Below are 22,713 nucleotides of genomic sequence, written 5' to 3' on the forward strand. Positions count from 1 at the left end.
CATAGCACAAATATTTTTCAGAGCTTTATATCACCTCTGTCTTTAACTGCACCTGCTTTCAGTTTGGTATGCAAGCTTGTACCCTGGATGCAGTTCATTTTACAGACTGACGTAAATCTGTTAAGTGCTTTTCAAAGCAGGATACACAGAAAAGTGCACAACTGTCTTTCTGATGTGTATATAGGCAGAAAAGAAATCTCAAAGAAAATCAGAACAAAATCTTTGTTTAATTTAGCATTGGTTCCTTTCATCGATTTTTAACCAATCAGTTTAAGGATAATGACTGGGAAGAGACTACAGCTGTTTATTGTGTAACTTAGCACCATGTTACATATGCAATTGTCCTTTTTGATATTGAGAGGATTTTCTTAGTCCCTCTGAGATAATAGCTCTGAGATAATAGCTCTGGTTTTCCTGAACCTGCTGTAACTGCTGTTATTTTACACCTCTTGACTGCTTTTCCCTGTGTTTTAACTCAGTGGCCCATGCGTGTTTGGCACCTAAGGAAATCCTACAAACTAGGCACTTGTGACTAGATTCAGAAATAGTATGTTTCGAAGAATGCATTATCTATTCACTTCCTCAAAAGTAGCAATGACATAAAGTAAATAATGAAAAAAATGAACAGCTATTAATTGTCAGTCTAGAAGTCATATTTTTTTTTCTCTGTAAAGTTCTCTGTAACCTTTTGAAGCTCTCACTGATTGGAAAAAATCACCCTCTGCCTGTGTTTCCCTGCCAGTGGTCCCACTGACAATTCTCAGACAGTATATGTCTATTCATTTAACACTAATCAAGGGTCCAGGGTCAATATCTTACTTTTGAATTTTAAGACAGTTTATTAAAACAAAGAAAAAATCAAATGGAAAATTCTGAAAAGTAAAGACTTTCCATTGTTTTCAGTTCCTCCTTGTACTTTCTTGCTCAGCCTAACTCCGTGTTAATTATTCATTATAAACAGAAATGTAAGTATGTATCTTAATCAGAAATAGCCACAGACCATGCCCAGCTTGTCACACTGTTTGCTTCCAAAAATTTCTCACTTCTTCCAATCTGGTCCTAAAAAATCCGTTTTTCAACAGTGCTGTAACCAAGCTGATACTCACCAGGTCATTCATAAGTTATGCACCCATGAAAATTATGCTGAAGTTGAGTTAGTGTCCAACAGACATGCATCTTGTTCTAGAATGTCTAAAGGAGATCAAATTTTTTTCTGTATTTGGTTAGTAGAGAAGTTTAGAAATAAACTGCATTCATCAAAGTTTTCAAACACTTAAGAGAAAATGGCAAGCAAGTAGGTAGATAGTAACTGAACTCAAGTAATTTAATAGGAAATATGAGGTATTTCTTCTTGAGCATGTTTTTGTTGACTTCTGCATCCATCCTTGGCCTTCCTCTCTGAACGAACTCCTGCCTCTATTCACTAGTGAGATTCTGTCCCATCATTCTCAGTTGACTCCCATTTACAGCTTTGAGTACCAGACTGCCTCACTCCTCTTTCTCCGTAAGGTTGCCAGTCAGCTCTGGACAAAACTGATCACTAGTGTCATTTTAGTGTGATTCTAGTGTCATCATGTGACTCTTCAGAAGGATTACGCTTCATAGAAACTATCTTTTAAAGAAAGGCTTGTGTACCTACGAGAGTTTCATTTTGTTTTAATCTAAGTCACCATTTCCCTTTGTAGTCAATAGATATGGGCATCTCCAAAGAATGATTCCCCTTATTAAAATCCTTTTCTAGTTTCATGCTTACCTTATCTGAGGTATGTCTCTCGATGCTTCCAAAGTGTCTAAACCTAGCAGGGATGCAGGATATAAGACGCATCCCAATTCTCAGCATTTTTTGCATGTTAGCATAAGTGGGCTGCTGGCAGGGATGCACTATGAGGCACCACTCTCACACAAGAAGTCTCACCTGCTTAATGGCTACAGATTTTGCTACAGGGTTAAGTGCTGCACCACCTGTGCCCCTTTGTAGGTCTCACCCAATGGAACCTGCTGTTTTGAGAGACAAATATGCTGAAATTAAGTATTCTAATATCAAGATGCAAATCTCCATCCTCGAAATTTGATACACAAACCAGGTTTGACAGACAAAGAAGTTTCACATACCAACTCTTCAAGAAAATTGCTACAGACACACCTACTTAGGGAACCTTTCTTATTAAGAAGTTTTGAGTCCTGTCATATCATACAAGCAACATTTTCATAGGAATATCAGGTGTCACTAACACAACTAATTTTATCAACAAACATTCTCACTGAATATGAAATCAGATTTGTTGACAAACTTATTTTTATCAAGCCTTAAAAACATTTAAAGCAGTGGCTAGATTCCTTTCTCAGTTTTTTTACAAGTTGCAATTTTTCCCAACTAGTCGGTGAAGGACTGGTGTCAGGCTGGTCACAGCATAACCACCACAAAGTCACACTGCTACTTCAAATTTTTCTTTTACTGGCTACATTTCTATTCCATGTTTGTCATTCCAACCCAATTAACTTTTGATTCACTGGTCAACTCCAGCTGTACTGGACAGATGTCCTGTAGTCCTAAAACAGTCAATCCTTCCAGTTTCATGAAAATCCTCATCCAGAACAGTGAGGAAGATACCATTAGTGCCCTTACTGAAGAGCAAATGCCCACATAAGGTCAACCAAAAAAACCCACAAATGAATGAAGTTGTGAATGTCTGGAGCACATAAAAGTTTCATACAGAGAATACAAACCCTACCTGATGCTCCAAAACCCAAACATGAGACACAAAGACATTAGAAATTAGCCTTCATTAGCTCTGCTTCTCACAGAACTGCTCGCAGCCCAGCACACTATGACCTCTTCTCTAGTTTCCTGACTATTTTTAAAACAGGTTTTCTTAAAATTAACATTGCTGTACTAGTAACTGCAAAGCATTGCATCACTCCAGTAAGATACACCTACACCATCCTTTATTTTTCCAGCTACACAACTGATATTTATGGAAACATCATGCTTTTCCTGCATCATTAATATCATTGATAAAGTTACCATCTCCAGGGACTGAAGTATTTTTTAGGATTCCTTTTATTTCTAATGTTCCTTGAACTCATTTGTATTATCATTGCATTGCTGGCCACATATTTCCTTCACAACCATACAATTAAATATGGAATTTTTATTTTATAAATTTAATTGCTATTAATTTGTCTTCTGCATCTTTTCATGATTTTTATACAGATTGTTAAATTCTTGCTATCCCTTCATTACTGAGGCTGAACCAAGTCCATAGTAAAGCTATTGTTTTTTCTGTAGAAAGCTGTTTCCATAGTCAACAATAATTTCTTTTCAAATTGATATTTGAACTTATTTTTAATTTTAAAAATCTCTCATGCCAATGAAGTTTTGTCATATTATTTCTTGCCATTAAGACACTGTAAACATTTCAAAACATCAGGAAGATAATCAAATAGATATCCTTTACTTACTGAAACCTTCTCATATCTGCACACACTAAAAGTATTCAAGCTGTTGTCAGTGGTCTTCTAGAACTACATTCTCTGGATAAATGTCATATGGCATGGCACAGAGCAAATGTGACATCCATTTTTAATGATCTCCATGGATGGAGATCAAAACTCTCATCAGTGCCACCAAAATTTGTCAAAAGGCAAGAGAGAGCACCTTACTGATAAACAAATCTCTCTTTGGTTATAGAAGAAAAAATATTAAGAATAGCTAGGCTGGTTTCTTTCTTTTTTTTTTTTTTTTTTTTTTTTTTTTTAGGGAAGAATTTATTGAGTGATTAAAAAAATCTGGTTTGCTCATAATATTTATAAATTATATAAAAACTGAACAGTGAAGTGACAGCATTTAATTTAAAGTTATTCAGGGCAATAAAATCTAAAGTTTACTTCAAGGGATTGCTGAAAGATCTCATTATACTCAATTATTAAAAATAAAACTGGCAGAAAAAAAACTGAGTACTGATAAATGCAAACTAATGCACATGAAAATAATGAAACTTAAGTATTGATAAATATTAAAATACTGAAAGTAAATAGCTCTGAATTAGTTATTAGCATTCAAGAAAGATGCCCTGGATTTTTGGCAAATGGCATTTGGAAAACATCAAATCAGTGCAAGTGGGAAGAATAGAAAAAAACCTGGCACTAAACCATAAAATAACAGAAGATCCATTTTATTAGTGTACTGCTTCTTGACTACTGAGATGAGGCTACAGTGTGCCGTCCTCAACATCCCATCCTAACAACAAAAAAAAGGTATAAGCTAAGGAAGACGTAGAAAGATGTGGAAAGGACAGTCATGGTTATGTCACACAAATAACCAGATACCTCTGCTTCTGTACAAGAAAAAATATGGGATTTAGAAAAGAAACAAATCCAGATCAATGTAAGAGTGAGGACTGGTGTTAAGATTATCCATTACTTTTAGCCATGCAGGAAGATGAGGGCACTCATAAAGTGTTAAGCAGCTGCTTTAAAACAAACAAGAGGAAGCGGGCTTTCTGTTTTTTTTGTTTTTATACACAGTGCATAATTGAACTGTCAAACTCATTGCCACCTGATGTTTTTCCGAGGCAAAAAAACTAAGGTTCAATAAAGACTTTGACAGGCTCAGGGAAGAGAAAAAAATCTACCACAAGGTATAAGGCAAGATGGTCTGGATACAGCTTTGAAAAGATTAAATTTTTGACTACTGGAAGCTGAAAGAACACAACAGAGAAAAGATTACTCTGTATTTGTCCTTTTTCTTTTATGCTTTCCTAAGCAAGCACAACTTGGCATCCTCAGAATTGGCTATGCTGACCTTTGCTACATTAAAAAAAAAAAAAAAAGTGTTTAAAAATGCCACCAAAACCTTCTCTCTTCCCTTTTTTTAAAAAAAGCAAACAAAGAAACAAAACCACAAAAAAAACCCAACACACTGCCTGGGTAGTATCTGCAGTATGCTTTTCAATTTGAATTAAAGTAGGATTTTTTTTTTATTTGAGTCTACCTCCACAAATGGATTAAACCTCAAAAATCCCGTTGTCATTTTGTTGAAATAAGTGAAAGAGAGATAAAGTAACCTGGCTAAGCCACAAAGCAATTCCTTGAAAGAGCCAAAATAATTAACTCTTATCTCCTTGTTTTCAGTCTTATGTTTATAACCTCAGTATTGTCCTTTTCTTTCAACTGTTACTGATTACATGATTAGCTGAATTTGTCCTCACACACAGAGCTCTTAAATAAAATGCCAGATGTGTAGAAGGGTCTGGTGGTCCCTCTGAGGAGAAGGGGTTTGTACCAATACCATAGCCAAGTTCTTGCTACCTATTACAAACCTGCTATTAAGAAACCAGGAACAGTAGGATTCAAATTTCTCTGCATGAATTTTACCATCTACACCCAAATAATTGCTTCTGATGATCTGCCACCAGTGAAAAACCTACAGCCTAGCAAGGGGAAGCAGCAAGACAAGCCTATAAAATTGCTGATGAATAAAGACTCACCAAGCAAGTTGTAAATATTTCTTTAGACTACAGCCACGCCTCAACATTATGCTCAGATTAATCGTCAGTGTAAAAGCCCCAATCAGGTTAATGTCTCTGGTTGATCCAAAAGGCAAAACAAAGGGCTTGGCTCTGGCAGTAAGGCTGGGTGCGTTTTATATTGATTCCTTTGTGTGACAGAGAGAGATCACCAAGGGATTGTTTTCACAGACAAAATATGTCTCTGGCATATCTAAAAAGGTCTTAATCCACTCAGAGAGGGAACACCAACCCTGAAAGCACATGTGAGGCTGTGAAGTAGCTATACCACCTTGAAGCATCTGGGGACCTAAGCCTAGGCAAAAGATACTTGTTGGTCTGGCATGCCAACAGGAGACCCACTCATCACAACACAAATTTAAAGACATTTGAGGAATTATGTGCTCCTTGTGTTGCTATTCATTTTATAGTTTCACAGCAGAAAGAACTGGCAGTCTATGCTGTGTATCAGTAAGTACATAAAAATTCAGTCAGTTGAGAAATACTGGAGTTTAATTTTCAATTAAAAAGGCTACTTTAGTGTACATCTCCACCCCCAAGCCTTCACTTTGAGAGACAGCTTTACAGGTTACTTTCATTAAACTTAAACAAAACATTAAACAAAAATTCTGCCGCACAATTGGCCTGTATTGAAAAACTCCAATATTGGAAAACTTGAGAGTCTGTAAAAAATCAAGAATCACTGTCCAAAAGCTATGATAACTCTCCTGAGTACACTTGTGTTTGAACATATTTATAATAATTTGATTTGATAAGTAATGTTTAGGGAAAAAAAAAAAGCTGTGAAGAGGTAAAGTGCTATGACATTTTAGGCCTTGGCAGAATCTCTGAATATTTTTTTCCTTGACTATTAAAGCTTGTCTGTGAAATTGCCAGAGATGTTGCATGGTGGCATAAACAGAACACAGCACAACTGAAACAGCTGCTCGAAGAATTTCCTAATCACAGTTTTTAAATAATTACACTAGTTATTATTTATTACTGCAAGTATCTTTGCAAAAGTATAAATTATTTACTTTGATGAGTATAAAAGAGGTGTCTTTTAGAGATGGAGCTGTGCCACTGCTCACTGTCATAGGGAAATACTTTGCTTGTTGAAGTTCTTTTAAAAAGGGTAAAAAGTCTGAAACACACACACCCACACACCCAGTAGTATAGCTTATTTAGAAACAGAAGTAAGATTACAAAACCATGGAGTGTGAAACTGGATGTAAATAGAGATTTCAAGTTGTAGCACAGAAGAAATTCAGATAGCTAATAAAAAGTCTGCAAAATACTGTCATATACCTACATATACTTGTTATAAAGCAGTCAAAACTGTGTTTTGACAAAAAAAGAGAATTGTTACTGTGTGCTGTAATAACTACAATATAGCCAGCACAACATGGCATAACAGATCATTAGTAACTGTGGTCTGTAGTATGTATGAGTTACTATACATACAGTAAATGTATGTTTGAAGTAAAACAACTTGTTTTGAAGCATTAGCTACAGAAAGACCTTCAATGAATTTAACTCTGCTTTAAGATTATTTAATTGTTCCCACTGAAATAAACTTGTATTTAAATTTGTTTTCAATTTCCCCCAGATCTCAATTTTTTCTTACATACTTCTGCTATGAATAACTTCCAGTATGAAATTAGTAACTTTTTATTTCATTGAAGGGCTCTTCAGTAAATTTTCATCTTTAGCCAGGAAGACTGAAGAGCTGTTGCTGGAACACTTACTTAAAGGCTTGTAAGAAAATTATTTTAATCAGTGGTATGGAGCAAGGTGAGATAAAAGGATTGAAGTTAACTACTCAGTAAGAAATTTAGGCATTTACAAGAAAGTCTGGAATAGTTTGTAGCCTGAATTCACAACAGCAACAACAACAACATAAAAACCTGCATTCATCTGCTGCCTCATCACATTAATGCCTAATCTGACCTGATCTGATAAACACCCTCAGAAAATATAGAGATATACAGGCAGATGATCACAAGTGAACATCCATCAACTGGACTGCATTAAACAGCTATGTGTTTATTTCCAGTCCTTGAATGGTGTCAATATACCTCAATCTAAAGCAGATACAAGTGGCTAGGAAAATGTATGCAAATAAGTTGCACAGCAGCTCTTAAAGAGGTAATTGGTTCAATTTCTGATCATCTGACCGCACAGTTGTAAACAATCTTATTAAAGCAGTGGTGTCACTGCAGCTGCAACATGCTCTCCACATAATAGCCCCCTATTATGGAGCACTCACACATAAAATGAATGATGAGTATCTGCTTCCCTCCTTGTCCCATGGGATACTAATCATGTCAGATAAAAATGCTCTGCTTAAATGGATAAAAATGGTTATCAGAAAAAGATTTTGCATATGTTAGGAAGCGCAGGACTCCCAAAGATAGTACAGCCCCTTACTATATGGAAATAATAGCTTGTTCAGAAAATATATTTGCACTTTTGGATGTAAATTAGAATGATATAGACATATCTGATAAGAATGATGTAGCATTTCATTGCTCATTAGTGGTGAAGAAAGTTTCACAGCATTTAATAGCTATGAAACTTTTAAAATCAGCAGAGTCTGAAAAGCTTCTAAGCTATTTCCCTCCCATATTGGCCATTTTAAACATCTCCCCTTCTAGTTCACTGACACTGCATACATTCAGAGAGTCTGAGACATAACATCAGCCTTAGGTTCCTCATCTCACCTAGGTCCCTGGCAGTTTGGGCTCAGAAGTACTTGGCAGTCAAATACCTACATATTTTATTTAATCTGTGTTGGCCACAGAGGTGAATCTTCAAAACACATGTCCCCTTCCTAAGCATCCTTACTGTTTGTGCTTTCCACATAGCTAATACTGGATAACTTACATTATGTTAACCTCAGTTCCAAATTTGATCTTTACCCTAAAACCTTGACTTGGGGGAACCACATTTTGGTTACTATTTTTACTAGGTTACAAAAAAAAAAAAAAAAAAAAAAAAAATTTGATCTGTCATGTTTTGATTATAGTCAAATTATCGCATTGAGAGTAAACGTCAAAATAAAACGGAGCACAGTATCTAACTCGTAAATGCATATGACACCCTCCCCACTCCCCAAGCCAAAGTTTTGCATAAAAAACCCCAAAGATCTAGCAAAGTTAGTTGCAAAATAAATCTTATCCACCAGTTAGCAGCTCCTGAAGGCAGCTCCCACGCAGACTTTAAGCCATTTGCAAAACGGAAGCAGCAGACAGTAAATGAAGGAGCCTGGCTTTAAAGTGTGTCAGTTGGTGAACTACCAAAGGCTACAGACACTGGGGGCTCAATCATTCACTGAAATGCCTGTTGGAGGGATCCCAATGCACCACCTGAGGCTGAGCTGCCCGCAGCTTTGAAATGTGTTAACATGTGCAACAGCTGGTGTAAAAAGCAGTACTTAGTTTCTACCTCTCACTTGGAGGTGAAATCTTCACTAGTAAAAATTTTGATCCTATTCTTGGGCAAGGTTGAAGGTGAAAATAAAGTAATCACATTTAAATCAAAAGTACTTGTTCATTAAAATGTTGCTTCAGTAATAAACATTCATTTCCCCCCATCCCCTCAGGCCTATTCTACATTTTCCTCTTTTTCTAGTATTTTGTTATCTAGGCATTTGTTTTAAAATTCAGTCTCATTAAAACTTACGCATAAAGTATAAAAACATTCTTCTATCTTACTGACAGAATCAGTGTAATTTCTGAGGGCAATATTTCATTGAAACTTAACAAAATTCATAATCAAGGTGAAAACTCATTTGAATAGTTTATTACATCCTTGATTTGGTATAAATAATACTGTTAGATTCTACTGCTTTCATCCCTGTCATGCAATTCCAATATTCACTGCTGCAATAAATTAGGTCTTCTAAACAACAAAACATCATAAAACAAATTCAAGAGATGTTGTAAATAGGGAACAAAAAGGAAATTATTTAGTGCAAGCTTTTTGAGTGTAAACCCCTTGACACATGTTGTAACCAGCCAGTTAATAATTGCTTTGTAAACTGTTGTAAATCTGAAATGAAGCAGGGAGAATAAAACTAACAAACAAGTCATAAAGTACAATTGTTACTTGTTTGGAGTGATTATTGCCACTGCCAACCAAGTTCAAACTCTTGTAACAAAGAAACTGTTTTTATATTTCCTCCGGTGTAGCTATTACATTTGTGCTGGAAAATACATATAATCCTTTTCAATAAATATTGTGTCACACAAAATACATGCTTGCACAGATGCTGAATATTTACAACATCAGCATGCCACAAATTTAATATCACTTTCATCATATACCACTCTCTCTCCCTTATTCACCCAGAAAACATTTTCTCAGGCTGGACAGAATACCTAAGGGATGTTAAAAATCCAGTGGGCACAGGAATGGGTACCATCATCACTGCATCATGCTATAGTGCAGGAGCTCTCCTTCAGAATGAAGAGGACATACAAAGATAACTTTAAACGGGAACCTCTAACAGAAACAAAGTCTGGCAAAGTCCCAAACAACTGGTAACAGATTTTCCAAAGGACCAAGACTGGCAATCTTTATAATCAGCCCTGTTACCGTTTTTAGCTGTAACACTCCTGACTTTTCAGGAACGTGTTATGTAACTACAATTTTTCTTTCAGTGTTATGGCTTGACAGATCTTCACCATTAACTTGCAGCCAAAATGTCATTTCATGTTACATTGCCAACTAAATTATGACACTGAGCTAATTTGTCCCTTGTATTGTATGTTCAACACAGATTCAGAATTCATGAACAAAATGCTTTCTTGTCTCACTGTTATTTCCCAGAATTTGAAATAGTTTTTTATAGCTAGTGTTCCCAAACTGGAAGCATAATAAGGGGATGGAAAGAGAGAATTAGAAAGATAGGTCACCTTGTTTAAAATGTAGCTCATTTATGGGCACTCACTTGGTGCCAGTAAATTTTATTATTTAAAACAAATATCCAGCTTTTTACTTTTAACAATTTTAAGTTACTTATTTTGTATTCTTAAAAAAATATTTAGTTGCTCTAAAAATATGCACATTTAAAATAATGTACTTAAAAATTGTAATGTATTCTCCCTTTCCCCCGCCAGGAAGCTCTCACCAAATAAAACATTAAAGTTCTGTCATGCAAATACATGTATGCCTCACCTGAACATCTCTTATCTTGGCTTCATATTACTCATAATGAAAAGGTATTAATTGAATCTTTCCATTATATTATTGACAGATATGAACAGTTATTGCACTTCATTTTTTTTATCACAAATACAAACAAGATCCCATTATTTTTTTTTTAAGAAATGCAAATTCTGAACATTTTTAGAGTGTTAAATAGTCGCAGGATAGACCTCAGATGATAACTCACGTATTTCTAGCAAACCTCTAAAGCAACCTTTACTTAGTATTTATTATGCATATGCTTAAATTCTAGGACAAATTTTAAGTATGAAAATATCATGGAAAACTGTATAAATGTGGAGGAAATTAATTTCAGCAGTTTGATGGAAAATCAATGGACAAAAAGGTAAATATTTCAGAAAGTGATATATTTAGCATAAATTGAACTGAAAGGGTTCACAACTTTGGAATACGTTTCTGTGCTCTCCTAGCTGATGGAGGATAGCTAAACTGTAGTATGAGTCATGACCAGCTGTCTGAACAGAAACGTCTGAGGAATGTTTCACTCATGCCATTTACTCCACAAGAAATTAATTATCTTCATTAGCAAGATATCTAGATAAATCATTACATATACAAAAATGTTTTTACAGGCTTAAATATTTAAAAACCTTGAAAGTGTACTCACATAATAATGACTAATGTCTGCAACGAGAAAAAAAAAAGAAATCCACCCTTCCCTCCTAAAACCAAGAAAGGAAAGCAAAAAAACAATGACAAATCGAAATAATAAAGCATCTAGAAAATATATCAGGGGATTTACTGTGACAATTAATGACCTGTTCAGCATCTCCCCGAGATGAAAGAAGGAAAGATGAATGTTCAACAGAACTTTTTTTTTTTTTTTTTTTTTTTTAAAGAAGGCACAAATTCAATGCAGCAAAACCATAACCAGTCACAGAAGAATGTTATAAGCCACTTACAGGAACGAGAAATTTTTTTATTTCTTCTAAGGCATGACTCATACGAGAATACGCCTCCCCAGGTGGAGCAAACACTTCAATTAATACATGAAGCTCATCACTCAAGTGTGCGTATTTGGCTTCTCCACTTTTCCTCAGTTCTTCCTCCTATGAAAAAAAGGTGGGTATTTTTTAGAACTGCGAATCTACTAATTTTGCATTGATTTAGCATTTATAGAGAACATGACAAAAGGATGTAATATAAGCAGACTTCTAAACCCTTTGAGAAATAAGTCTAGCACAAGCCACTTAAAAGATTTAAAAATCAATTTTGAGTGTTTGAATGATAAAACTAACATAATTATAATCTACAACAGATTTTAATCAACACAGTGAAAAAATACTAAATACTCCAGAAGCAAATACTGAAATATTCCATCCATAATGGCAATGCTGCATTAATCTGTCTGAATCTTAGCTGTTCACAAAAAAATAAAGATCCATTTAACCATTTTGAAGCACTTTAACAAATGCTATTGTTAATTAAAGTCTTTAAGTTATTTAATGAATATCTGCAGGCTGTACTTTTTAGAATTGCTAAAGGAAAGTATGCCCCAGCACTTCTATTTAAGACACGAGGTCTGAGTTTCCATCCTAGTTCTGATATATGGTACCTATGCAATCTAGTATACACTGGTTAAGACGGCAATACACCTCACATAGATTTATCTTGACAATCTTTGGGTCCCAGTTTTCCAGCTATAAAATAAGCCTGATAATCCTATGTTATGTTAGAGTAATGTTCTGAAACGTCGATCCACTTTCTTATACAAGGCTTTGAGATAGTGAATGTAAATTGTAATACACATTCATAGTAGTTACCTCTGCATAAAAAGCAAAGATATAAAATAGTGATCATGTTAATGGCACTGACTATGACAACATAATGAAAAATGTATGTCATTACTACACAAGATAGCAGTAAGTAATGCTGAAGAGATGATGAGTTGAAAACTCAGTCTTCAAAAATATTTTGAGTATTGTAATTTTGAAGAAAATATGTACGTATATCTGCATTTTATAGATGGAAAACATAAACAGAAAAAGAAGTAAACTAATTTGCTTAAAACTGTCGAAGATGTTATAGGTTTATAGAATATACTAAAATAACACTTTATGAACATTTACATATCTGAGATATAAAACCTGTGACAATAGATTACAATTCTTATTTACATAGCTTACTTAATTCTGCATTAACTTCACTTATTTATCCTTGCCTAATTTACAATGCTTGACATCAAAAGTATATGCATGATGCTATGCTTCAAACAATATGCATCTATTTATTTTTATCTACAGTAGAAGGTCCAGGCCAAGGACTTTCTGATTTTTCACTGAATACATGATGGTTACATTCTTTAGCTCTAGAGCGCTAGATCTGACTCCATGATAAGTCAACATTTTGCAGATGAAGTGAAATCATAACTCAATAAATGTGACCCATTGTTTTATTTTTAAAAGTTGAAAATTGACATAATTGTTTTCAACTAAAAACTAAAAATTAAAATAAGCAGCACAGATGGTAGAATATTTTTATCTTTACAGTTAAAGTATCCTTGGCATTTTAGTTTATCATTGAAATCTCACTGAAATGTCCAGATGAACCAGAGCATAATGTAACAGTTTATTATGAGATCTAACAGTACTTTTCAGTTTTCTGGAAAAAAAAAACAATTGATTGCAGATTCTGGAATAATTTGACATGAAGTATTTCAACAGAATTAAGATTTAACAGATATAAAGTGATATCCTAATAACTGCTGAAAGTTTCTATCATACTGCTTTATTACGATTCTTAAAAAAAAAAAAATAAAAATCAGAAAGACCCAAAAGCTATCTTTCAGGTAAAGACTACCAACAAACTTTGTCAAAATATAAAATAGTACCTTTTTTTCAAATGTAGAAAAAGTAAAAAATAATGTTTGGCTTATTATTTTGATGAGGATTTTACACAGCTAAAACATCATAACATGATTTTATAATGCAGACCTGTCTTATAGAAAGTTAGGTATATGCTTGTGTGGTGGAAACAATGGTAACATTTCTCTTTCATTTTCTCAACAAACTCAGGAATTCTTAAAACACATCATTTTATAAACTTCTTCCTAAGTTCAGTGCATGTTTTCTGTCACTATTCATCTGTTGGAAACAGCAGGCTAGGACTGTGAGATCCTCATAATTTCTTTCTGAGGATATCTAATGGTGTTTTTTCTTGTGAAACACGGGATTAAAGACTGAACTTTCACAGAATACCTCTTCCCACAACACGGTAAGATGTGAGGAAACTGCTTCTTTTATTGCAAGTGTCTGTGTTGATAGAGAGAAACTGAAATCACTTCAGGAAAAATAATGAAGAGTAAGAAGCCACAGACCATATAAGCACTGTATCAAGCTTTGCTTCCCAAAGCCAGTGAACATGACTGAGTATTTTAGGACTGAATGCAGCCTTACATTTAATTGTATGTCAGGCATCAGGCATCTAACCAGCTGAACAACAAACATAATTCACACTGTTGAGGAGACACTTGTCGATATGGAAGGTTATACCTACTGACAGGTAATAGAGCTTTCTAAGTGCAATACAGATAAATGGGATCTCCCAGGAGTAGGTGAAGTTGGGCAACACCTATATAAGTCTTCATCAGCAAGCAGCACAGCCCAAATGCACAGCAAAATGGTCAGTGTTGCGGATCCAACATCCACACCTACTTATATTTAGGATGACAGCACTACCCCTCATCTAGAACTTCAGTGGGTTTTGCTTCCTGCTAGTTGTAGAGTGGTTGCACAAACTGAGTTCCCATTAGAAGTAAGAGAGCCTTCCTGGAGCCCAACTTTGGTTTAGTTTCATAGGACAGCAGTCCAGTTCATGCCCCATGATCTATGCTCACTGTAAGTAATGACTTCCCAGTCAATGGGAATGATCAGGAGGCTTTCCCCTAAACTGCACTTCTGATTCAAACTAGAACGCTAATGAATAAACACCCCATATAGTACTGATAAGGATTGAGGTGGATTATGAGACTTCTAGCATCTGCTACATGAAGGCAAAATGAATGAGATGATCATAAATCTATTTTATATGATGTTATTTATAAGGTTATCTGGGTGCTGTTGGCCTTGCAAGATTCTGCACCCCTAAAGGTCTCAAATGCACCAGTCCAATTACCTGTGAACTTTATTTCGCATATAATTCTGCCTTAATCACCTGTGTGTGAGGTCCAGCTATTGCCCATGGTGCTGTCTGTAACTTCTGTCAGATTCTCACAGCTTTTTATATTCTACAATTTCTGATGTCATGTCCACCAGTTTTCCAAATCCTGTTCAGCTCGCACAGCTTTGGCCAGGGTCTATCTAGCAGCTCAGTTGTTCGCCCACAGCCCTAGTGCGGGAATTGTAACTGCTTAAGCCTACTTGTGTAGACATGAACCGAATCTCAGTGAAAGACAATGTGCACTGACAGTCTGATGGACTCACTGTAGAGAATTACCCTGAAAACAATCAAAATGCGGTTAAATCTTAGGCACTGGATCTTAGGAAAAAAACCCAACAAATGTGGGACCTATTCAGTTCTGATTTATGAAATGAATGGAATTGATTCCCTGGGCGTCTGGATCAGTGATGGCAATCTCTCTTAGTACTGACCCTCAGGTTAATAATATGGTTTTTATTTACTACATGATGGGTTGAGCACAGCAGAGGAAACACACACCACCCTCCAGAGACAACTGCTCCCTAAACCTGATCCTCTTCCACTGTCTTCTACATGCCAATTCCATTTATCTCTCGAGACTGACAGTACTACATTCCACATACAAACCCAGCTCCCCTCACACTACATGCTTCAGGCTTCCTTCATCTGCATCTGCTGCCTTACAGTGTCTGTCACATGGTGCTGAAGTCCACCTGCACTTAAGCTGATGCATGGCTCCATGACCCACTCCTTCATAAAAGAAAACAGGTATTTTGAAACACCTGCTTTGTTTTATAATTTCCAGTTGACCAAAGCAGGGAAAATGAATTATAAAACTATAGCAGAAATTTGAGGAGTACCAACCTCTGCAGAAGTGAAGCATATGAGTGATAAGAACATAAAGACCAAGAAAAAATATGAATTATCTCTGGATGAGAAAGCAGCCTTACAATTTTAAAAGGATGTGTGCTGACAGAGAACTGATTTCTAGCTGGAACATCAGCCAAAATGCTTGAATAAAACTACTGGAAGGAAGTTGGAAGAACAAATGGAGTTTTCATAGCAAACAAAATGATACAATCCAGATTGATGAATAAAAAGTCTCCTCATAAAATTGAAATAACAGAATATCCGAGAGTAATAGAAGAGAAACCTGCAGCATGAATTGTGTAACCCCAGTCATAAATTTCATCAGTACAATACACAGAACTTCCTATAATGTAACAAATACAGCTATGAAAAGAAACAACAGGTACTGGAACAATATAAGAACTGCAGTGGATTTCATATCTTGCAAGAATTTGCAAATAAAAGCGTAGCACAGAGACTAGACAAAGATGATAATCATAGTGCTGTTGCTACAGAGGCATTATTCATAAGATCAATGGACAATGGTACAGAAGAAAATTAATAAGCATACAGCTTGACAAATGCAAACCTATTAATTTTCAATCTCCAAATAAATGCAAAAATCATGATGTTGTCTGCAACACTGTTGTAAAAGTAACAAGTGAACTATACCATAACAAGTAAATCAGAATAATTTCTTGGTGGTACCTGTTTTGGGGTTAAAAAGCTTTCAGGTCCTAGGTCCCATCAGTGGAGAAACAGAGAACAAAAGAAAAAGAAGAATTTGGGAATAGATGAGGTGGATAGGGACAGTTCTCAGCAGAGTACAGAGTGAAGCTAGAAGAGCTTAGCCATCACTTGACTCTTGTTTCTAAAGAAGTTATTCTCCCTTCAGGAAGAAGTATAAAGAACATGGAGATGGTGAGTACATGAGGAAAGCTCATAGAGCAGAGCTAAGGGACTGAGTGTATACCACCTGCAGTCAGGAACACAGACCCCGTAATGAAATACAGGCACGTAGAAAGAATATGGCTTACAACAGAGGAAATTTTTGGACACACAAGTGACAACAATTATCTTTCTATACTTGATGCATCATTAAAATTCTCAGTTATTTTGGTGAAATGGATTGTATATATTCAATACTGCCTTGGGCAACAGGTCCTTCAGTTCAAGAGTGCTTTATTTCCTGATGCTTTTCACAACGAAATACAACAACATCTTAATGGCAAAGAGGTACTAAGCTGTACACAGATCATATTTTTGTTTAGACAGGTGAGAATGAAAACAAATACCAATCAGTAGAAGAATGCAATGATAACACAACCATTGAATCACTATCGAAAAAGCCTGAATGCCTGGGGTAAATGTCAGATGAACAAAAAAATATAAATTCTCGGATACAAACGATTAAGAGAAAGGTTAACACATTAAAGTGGTATGTGCCAAAACTGAGGCTACAAGCAGGGACCACTGTGACCATTATCAGAAAACTGATAGAGCAGACACCTGTACAAATCTAACCAAAAGCTAAACCGGCATAGGTTAAGAATCACGACTGCTGCTAGAACTAAACAAGCCAAAGATGTTCAATGAATATAACCAGTGTATTGCAAGTTTGCAAAGATAATGCAGGAAACTGAAGATCCTCAAGAAATGCATAATTACCATACCTAAAGATGCTTCCTAAGGAGATTATGTTCATGTTAAAACTTATGACTACAACTAGGGACCACTGCATTCAGGGTACCTTCAGATTCAGGAAGAAGACTGCCTTAATTAATGAGAGTACAAAATGTCATGTTTTTATTTATGAGAAGCTAATTAGCAATTTGTTGCAACCAAGTTACAGAGCAGGTTGTTTGAACTCCCACACATTCTTACTACGGGCAAAAACATACCTTATACAAAGTTGTCTTTTTTTTTTTTCTTAGTAGTTGTAAAATTCTAATCAAAAAGTTATTAGCAGTCTAGTACCATACTAACACTTGCAGCTCCAATTACATGCAGGTAAAATGACATATACACAAACTATCTAGTTCCTGACCACTTCCCCAGTGCTATGCTCACCCTTCCACTGCACTGGGGGCTCCTAAGGTCAATGGCTTCAGCTGGCAGGGGTGGGGGACTGCTGTGAGTTAGCAGCACCTTCAGTTCTTTGCTACAAGACATACAATGATGATAATGATAATTTCTTCCTCCTCTCTCCCGGGATTATTTGGGGCAATTCTTAGGTTTGTGAACAAGCTACACAACTTAACTCTTACTGCATCGTTTTGCAACTCCATTTCCTATCCAAATTTACTATATATGGTAAGATTTATATATGCTATGTACTTTTTCTTTGCTCTCTTTGTTACTCATAAAGTGATTTTACCCAGCTCCCAAGGCTGACTCCTTTCATGACCAGTCACTGACCGACCTTGCTGCTAAGTCCCAGTTCACAGCCCTGGAGCCTTCTTTATCATCCCATGCCTTTCCTTTCAAGGCCTCCACTTCCACCCCACCCCTGTACTCCCATATGCTTCAGTTTTATTCTAGGGCCATAGCACCACCCTCTACACAGAATAACGTTTTATTAATGCTATCTATTAGATAAAATATAGTACAAATCCAGGCAAAAGCTAAAACAACATAGGTAAGAATCACTCAGCCATTAGACAAGTCCTGCTAGAAGAAGGCAAGCTTGAAGGGAACAGGGGGCAGACCAAAGCCAGCCCAGAGCAAGCCTGGCAGGTTCCAAACTCTGTGCTGCTGCCTTAGCACAAAGTCTGCAGCCTGCAACAACTGACAGCAACACCATATTTAATGAGATATATGTCAGTGGAAAGAAAACATAAATTACTTAGTGCTTTTGCTGAAGAGGTCTGCAAAATACTCCTGGGATACAGAGATTGTTTTTTTCAGTTACAGATGTCTAATTTTCAACCTAAATACACACCTAGATGAGACCTGCTTTCAATGCGCTCCCTAGTTCAATCAGCAGATTTCAGCGCTAGATTATACACATGACTATCTCTGGGCTTAAAAACAATCATTTGGGCTCTGCCACAGTGTGAGCTATGATTGCAAGAGCTACTGCTGAGGATGAATCTCTGCACCGTACCAACAATAACTAGCACAGACCACGTTCCCAAACCACACCATCGCTTTAGAAAGGACTCCTCACTATGATACAGGGTTTTGTTCAGCTACACCAAGCTGCTGACAGTCAAGTGCTAAATCAACACATAAGGATAAATACAGTTACCTAGTGATTTAAAAAAATTAGGACTAGAGAGATTTTATAATGGCTGATGACATTGTAAGAACCTTAAGAGCTTACTGTGTCAAAAATAAAGCGATGAGCCTGTGGCACAAGAGAAAAAGACCCTTCAAGCAAAGCAGACATAGCTTTGTTTACACTGCTTGGAGGAAAACATCCTTTCTTTTCCTCTGCTATCATTCTCACTTTCTGGAAATCTTTTTACTAGTCCTATTACATCTTTCTAGCTCTATTTCACTGTGTTTGGAGCCAAGTTATCTTGGCTTTATAAATTTTAATGCTTTTTTTTAGAGACAAAGAAGGTGAACAGTCACCTTAAAGTGATACAAATGTTATCAACACAGGAAAACTCTACTTAATGTTTGAGGTAATTCAGCAGTCTACCTGATGACAAATTACAGACATCTTGAAAAGATGGTTAACTGTTATTTATGCTAAGAATTCTACACATTGACAAGAATAGTAGGTTATTTATTTATCTACAATTCTTATTATTCAGCAAACATTCATCTTGATATTTGTGAAGTATAAAGTGTTCTCAATAGTTGTGTTGATTCAAAAATAGTATTTGCCATTTAAAATACACAAACAGGAAGATTAAATGAAATATCTATATCCTCTTTTTTTCTTCTTCTCTGTCATTAAGTTTATTATTAATATTATTGGTCCTACGAGAACACATTTTTTTCTCCAAGGAATAAATAGACAGAATATTTGTATCAAGACTTGCAAAGAGCATCCTGTCTTTAAGTATAGAAACTTGTATGAAAAGAAATGTTTTGAAGTTGTCAAGGTTCTGAATGAATTCTTTTGCTATGCACTATCAAACTGAAATATAAGTCAACTCCAGTTGTGTAGTAGTCAAGTACTTTAAATACTTTGGTTTTGGTCACCTGGAGAAAATAGTAGAAAGAGTATTTCTACCATAGAGAAAATTCTGGAGGGAAAGATCCATGTTTAAGATATTTTATGTATGAGTAGAATGAAAGACTTGTATTTCCAATCAGAAGAGGGCTAATGCATGCACTTACATTTGACTATGAAGGAAAATGAAGTCTCACTTTTGGAATTAATTTATTTTCATATCTAAACCAAATTTCACAATGAAAGCTCCAAGTACACACTTAAAGGTAACTATTACTTGCTTAATCACCGATTTGATGAAGGGTGCTTCCCCAAACACTGGCCTAGAGAATAAATCTACTGATGCACACAGGCACTACTCTGGTGCCTAACTGCTATTGCTATTCCGATCTAACTGCATAAACTTAGCTTGTAGCTGCTAAAGAACTTAAATACTCACTTAGGCACGGTTTTGATGCTAAACACCAGATTGTGGCCATCTAAATTCCTGTTCAGTTGTTTCCTATACCTGGTATGTATAGACACCAGAGTTGTCCACAGTAATATTCCTCAGAAACACAAGTGTCTGCCCAGCAGCGCCACATTAGGGTGAAGGAGATCTTACAGTTATTTCAGGCTTGAGCTTCTTTGGGATTCATAAATAAGTGAGGGAGTAAATAAGATGGATGTTCTGAATACACTCCTACTGAATAAAAAAGTGGCGCTGCTGCCCTTTTCCTTAATGAGGTAGCAGTTGGAGTGCTCATCAAGTTATGCATTACAAAAGTTAGGAAATAGGTGTTCATTTCAGGGAAGTTGCTAGATGAATCCTACAAGAACCACCTGGGGACATGTTCTGTTAAACTATTCATAAGTGATCCAGAAAATTAGTTGAACAGCAATAAAAATTCTCCAGTGATGAAAAACAGCTCTACCTGTGCACACTATAAAAGACTCTAGATAACATTATTTCAGGAGAAAGATCTTGGGGGCATTGCATTCGGTTCTACAGAAAGAATTTATCTGGTGTCCAATATCAATTAAAAGCACATCCTCTATTAGTTATTTTTAAGAAAGGAAAAGAAATGAAACCACAAAACCTGGACTGTTCCCCCACCTTCAATACTGAAGGCCATTCTGGTGCCCCAGTTTAAAGAAGTATTAGAACCAAAAAAAAAATCAAGATGAAAAGGATGATTATGAGTATGGAAATATTTCCATATGAGAGGCTGAACACAAAAGTCTTGGCAATCTTGATATTCTTGCAGTTCAGGATGTCCTTAAACAACCAATTCTTGCAAGACCTCTTAGGTTTTACTAGTTCTTATGTTCTTACCAAAGCTTTCGGTCCTGTAACTTGGAGCTGCAGACTGACCCCGTTCTTACATTATACCGTCTCATTTGGAAACATGAATGCATCTAGTGGGGCATGATGTCTTGTATACATACAGAATGAAACAACCTAGTGTGTTTTTGTACTATGATATTTGTAATTGCTTGCTGATCTGTTAGGTGTATCTTTTTTATTAAACAACACCTATAACAGAGGCGTGTACACTTAAGGCTGTTGTGTCAAATATGAACTCACTTCTAATAATGTTTCTCCCTAGGCTGCACATTTTGTTTAAAAGATCCTGTTACTAATTAGTATTCAAATGAGCTCAAAGTAGTATTACAAGTGCTTCATCTAGAAAGCAAGGCAATACTTCAGCCACTGATTGCTCATTATAATCAGAGCTGAGAGACTGCAGAGGAGAGATTTACAGCCACTTTCAGCTGCAAATTCAGGAATCACGAATCACGACTGCTGCAAGATGTGTACAGAACTGACTGCTGCCTTCACCTCCTCACCTCCTGCAGTGGCAGCCTCCCCCCAACCCTCCCAAGCAGCGTGACTTTGAAGGATAATGTTGTGGCGTGTCTGATCAACACTTTCAATTCAAGAACTGATCATGCCATTTAACTCCTCACCGCTTTTTCTAGTGAGTCTCCACTGTTGAGTAGGTTTCCATGTTAACACTCTGCACCCTGAAATGTAATGGTACCCGTGATGCAAGAAAGGTCCTCCTCTAAACACTTGGGACAGGGGAAGGGACTTCTCTCTGACTGCCATGTTGGCCTAGGCAGAGGAACGGGGATGGTTTGGCTTCTGGCACTTTAAAGACCAGGCTGATAAGTCATATTATAAAGTCAATTTTCCTGCATTGCCAACAATTATTTTCTAAAGGCTGGCCCTAGATTAAGTACAACATTGCAAATAAAAGCAGCAAATGGATTCAAGCATCCTACTATCAAATACAGCAAGATACCACTATTTTCTATAACCCCTTGATTCTCATGCAGGGATACAGAAACCACATCGGTGGAGGGAAGCCACGTTGGTGGAGACAAACTGAACTCCGGGGAATGAAGGAGGAAAAAGAAGTTAAATAACTGGCAAACACAGTATCTCTAATGGCAGTTACACAGACCAAAATGTTTCAGTACCTGAAATGACTTGAAAAAATGCACTATCTTTCAAAACAGTATTTCAAATAACAGATAAATCAAATACCTGAAAAATTAACCAGTGCATCAAAATCTTTTTCAGAAACATAGCCTTTTTTTTTGAGCTAGAATATTAATATCTTGCAAATGAGACATTTCCTCTCACATGTTACAGTCACACATGACTTTGCAGATTTCACTTGCTTTTTCTTTCCTTGTAGGATTAGGTTTTGCATAATGACAAAGAATGCAAACACCCTTTTCAATGGCAAAATTACTTTTCCCTCCACAATCCAAAAAATCTAACTACTCACATTATATTCATTTAGAGAAATAAATTTTACTAAGAATGCAAGTTCTTGGACAATTTATCACAAAAATGTTGGAATTGGT

At 36.1% G+C, this 22,713-nt stretch overlaps 1 protein-coding gene across 1 annotated transcript in view; it reads right to left on the reverse strand.

Annotated features, from left to right (window-relative positions):
- KHDRBS2 (KH RNA binding domain containing, signal transduction associated 2) overlaps window positions 1–22,713 on the reverse strand; it is a 292,281-nt gene that overhangs the window by 169,158 nt on the left and 100,410 nt on the right. Inside the window, exon 4 of the mRNA XM_026844066.1 lies at window positions 11,642–11,788. Coding sequence (XP_026699867.1) covers window positions 11,642–11,788 — 147 coding nt within the window. The remainder of the gene's footprint in view (window positions 1–11,641; window positions 11,789–22,713) is intronic.

This window comes from Athene cunicularia, assembly GCF_003259725.1.
Source record: "Athene cunicularia isolate RWA chromosome 3 unlocalized genomic scaffold, athCun1 chr3_part1, whole genome shotgun sequence".
NCBI lineage: Eukaryota > Metazoa > Chordata > Aves > Strigiformes > Strigidae > Athene > Athene cunicularia.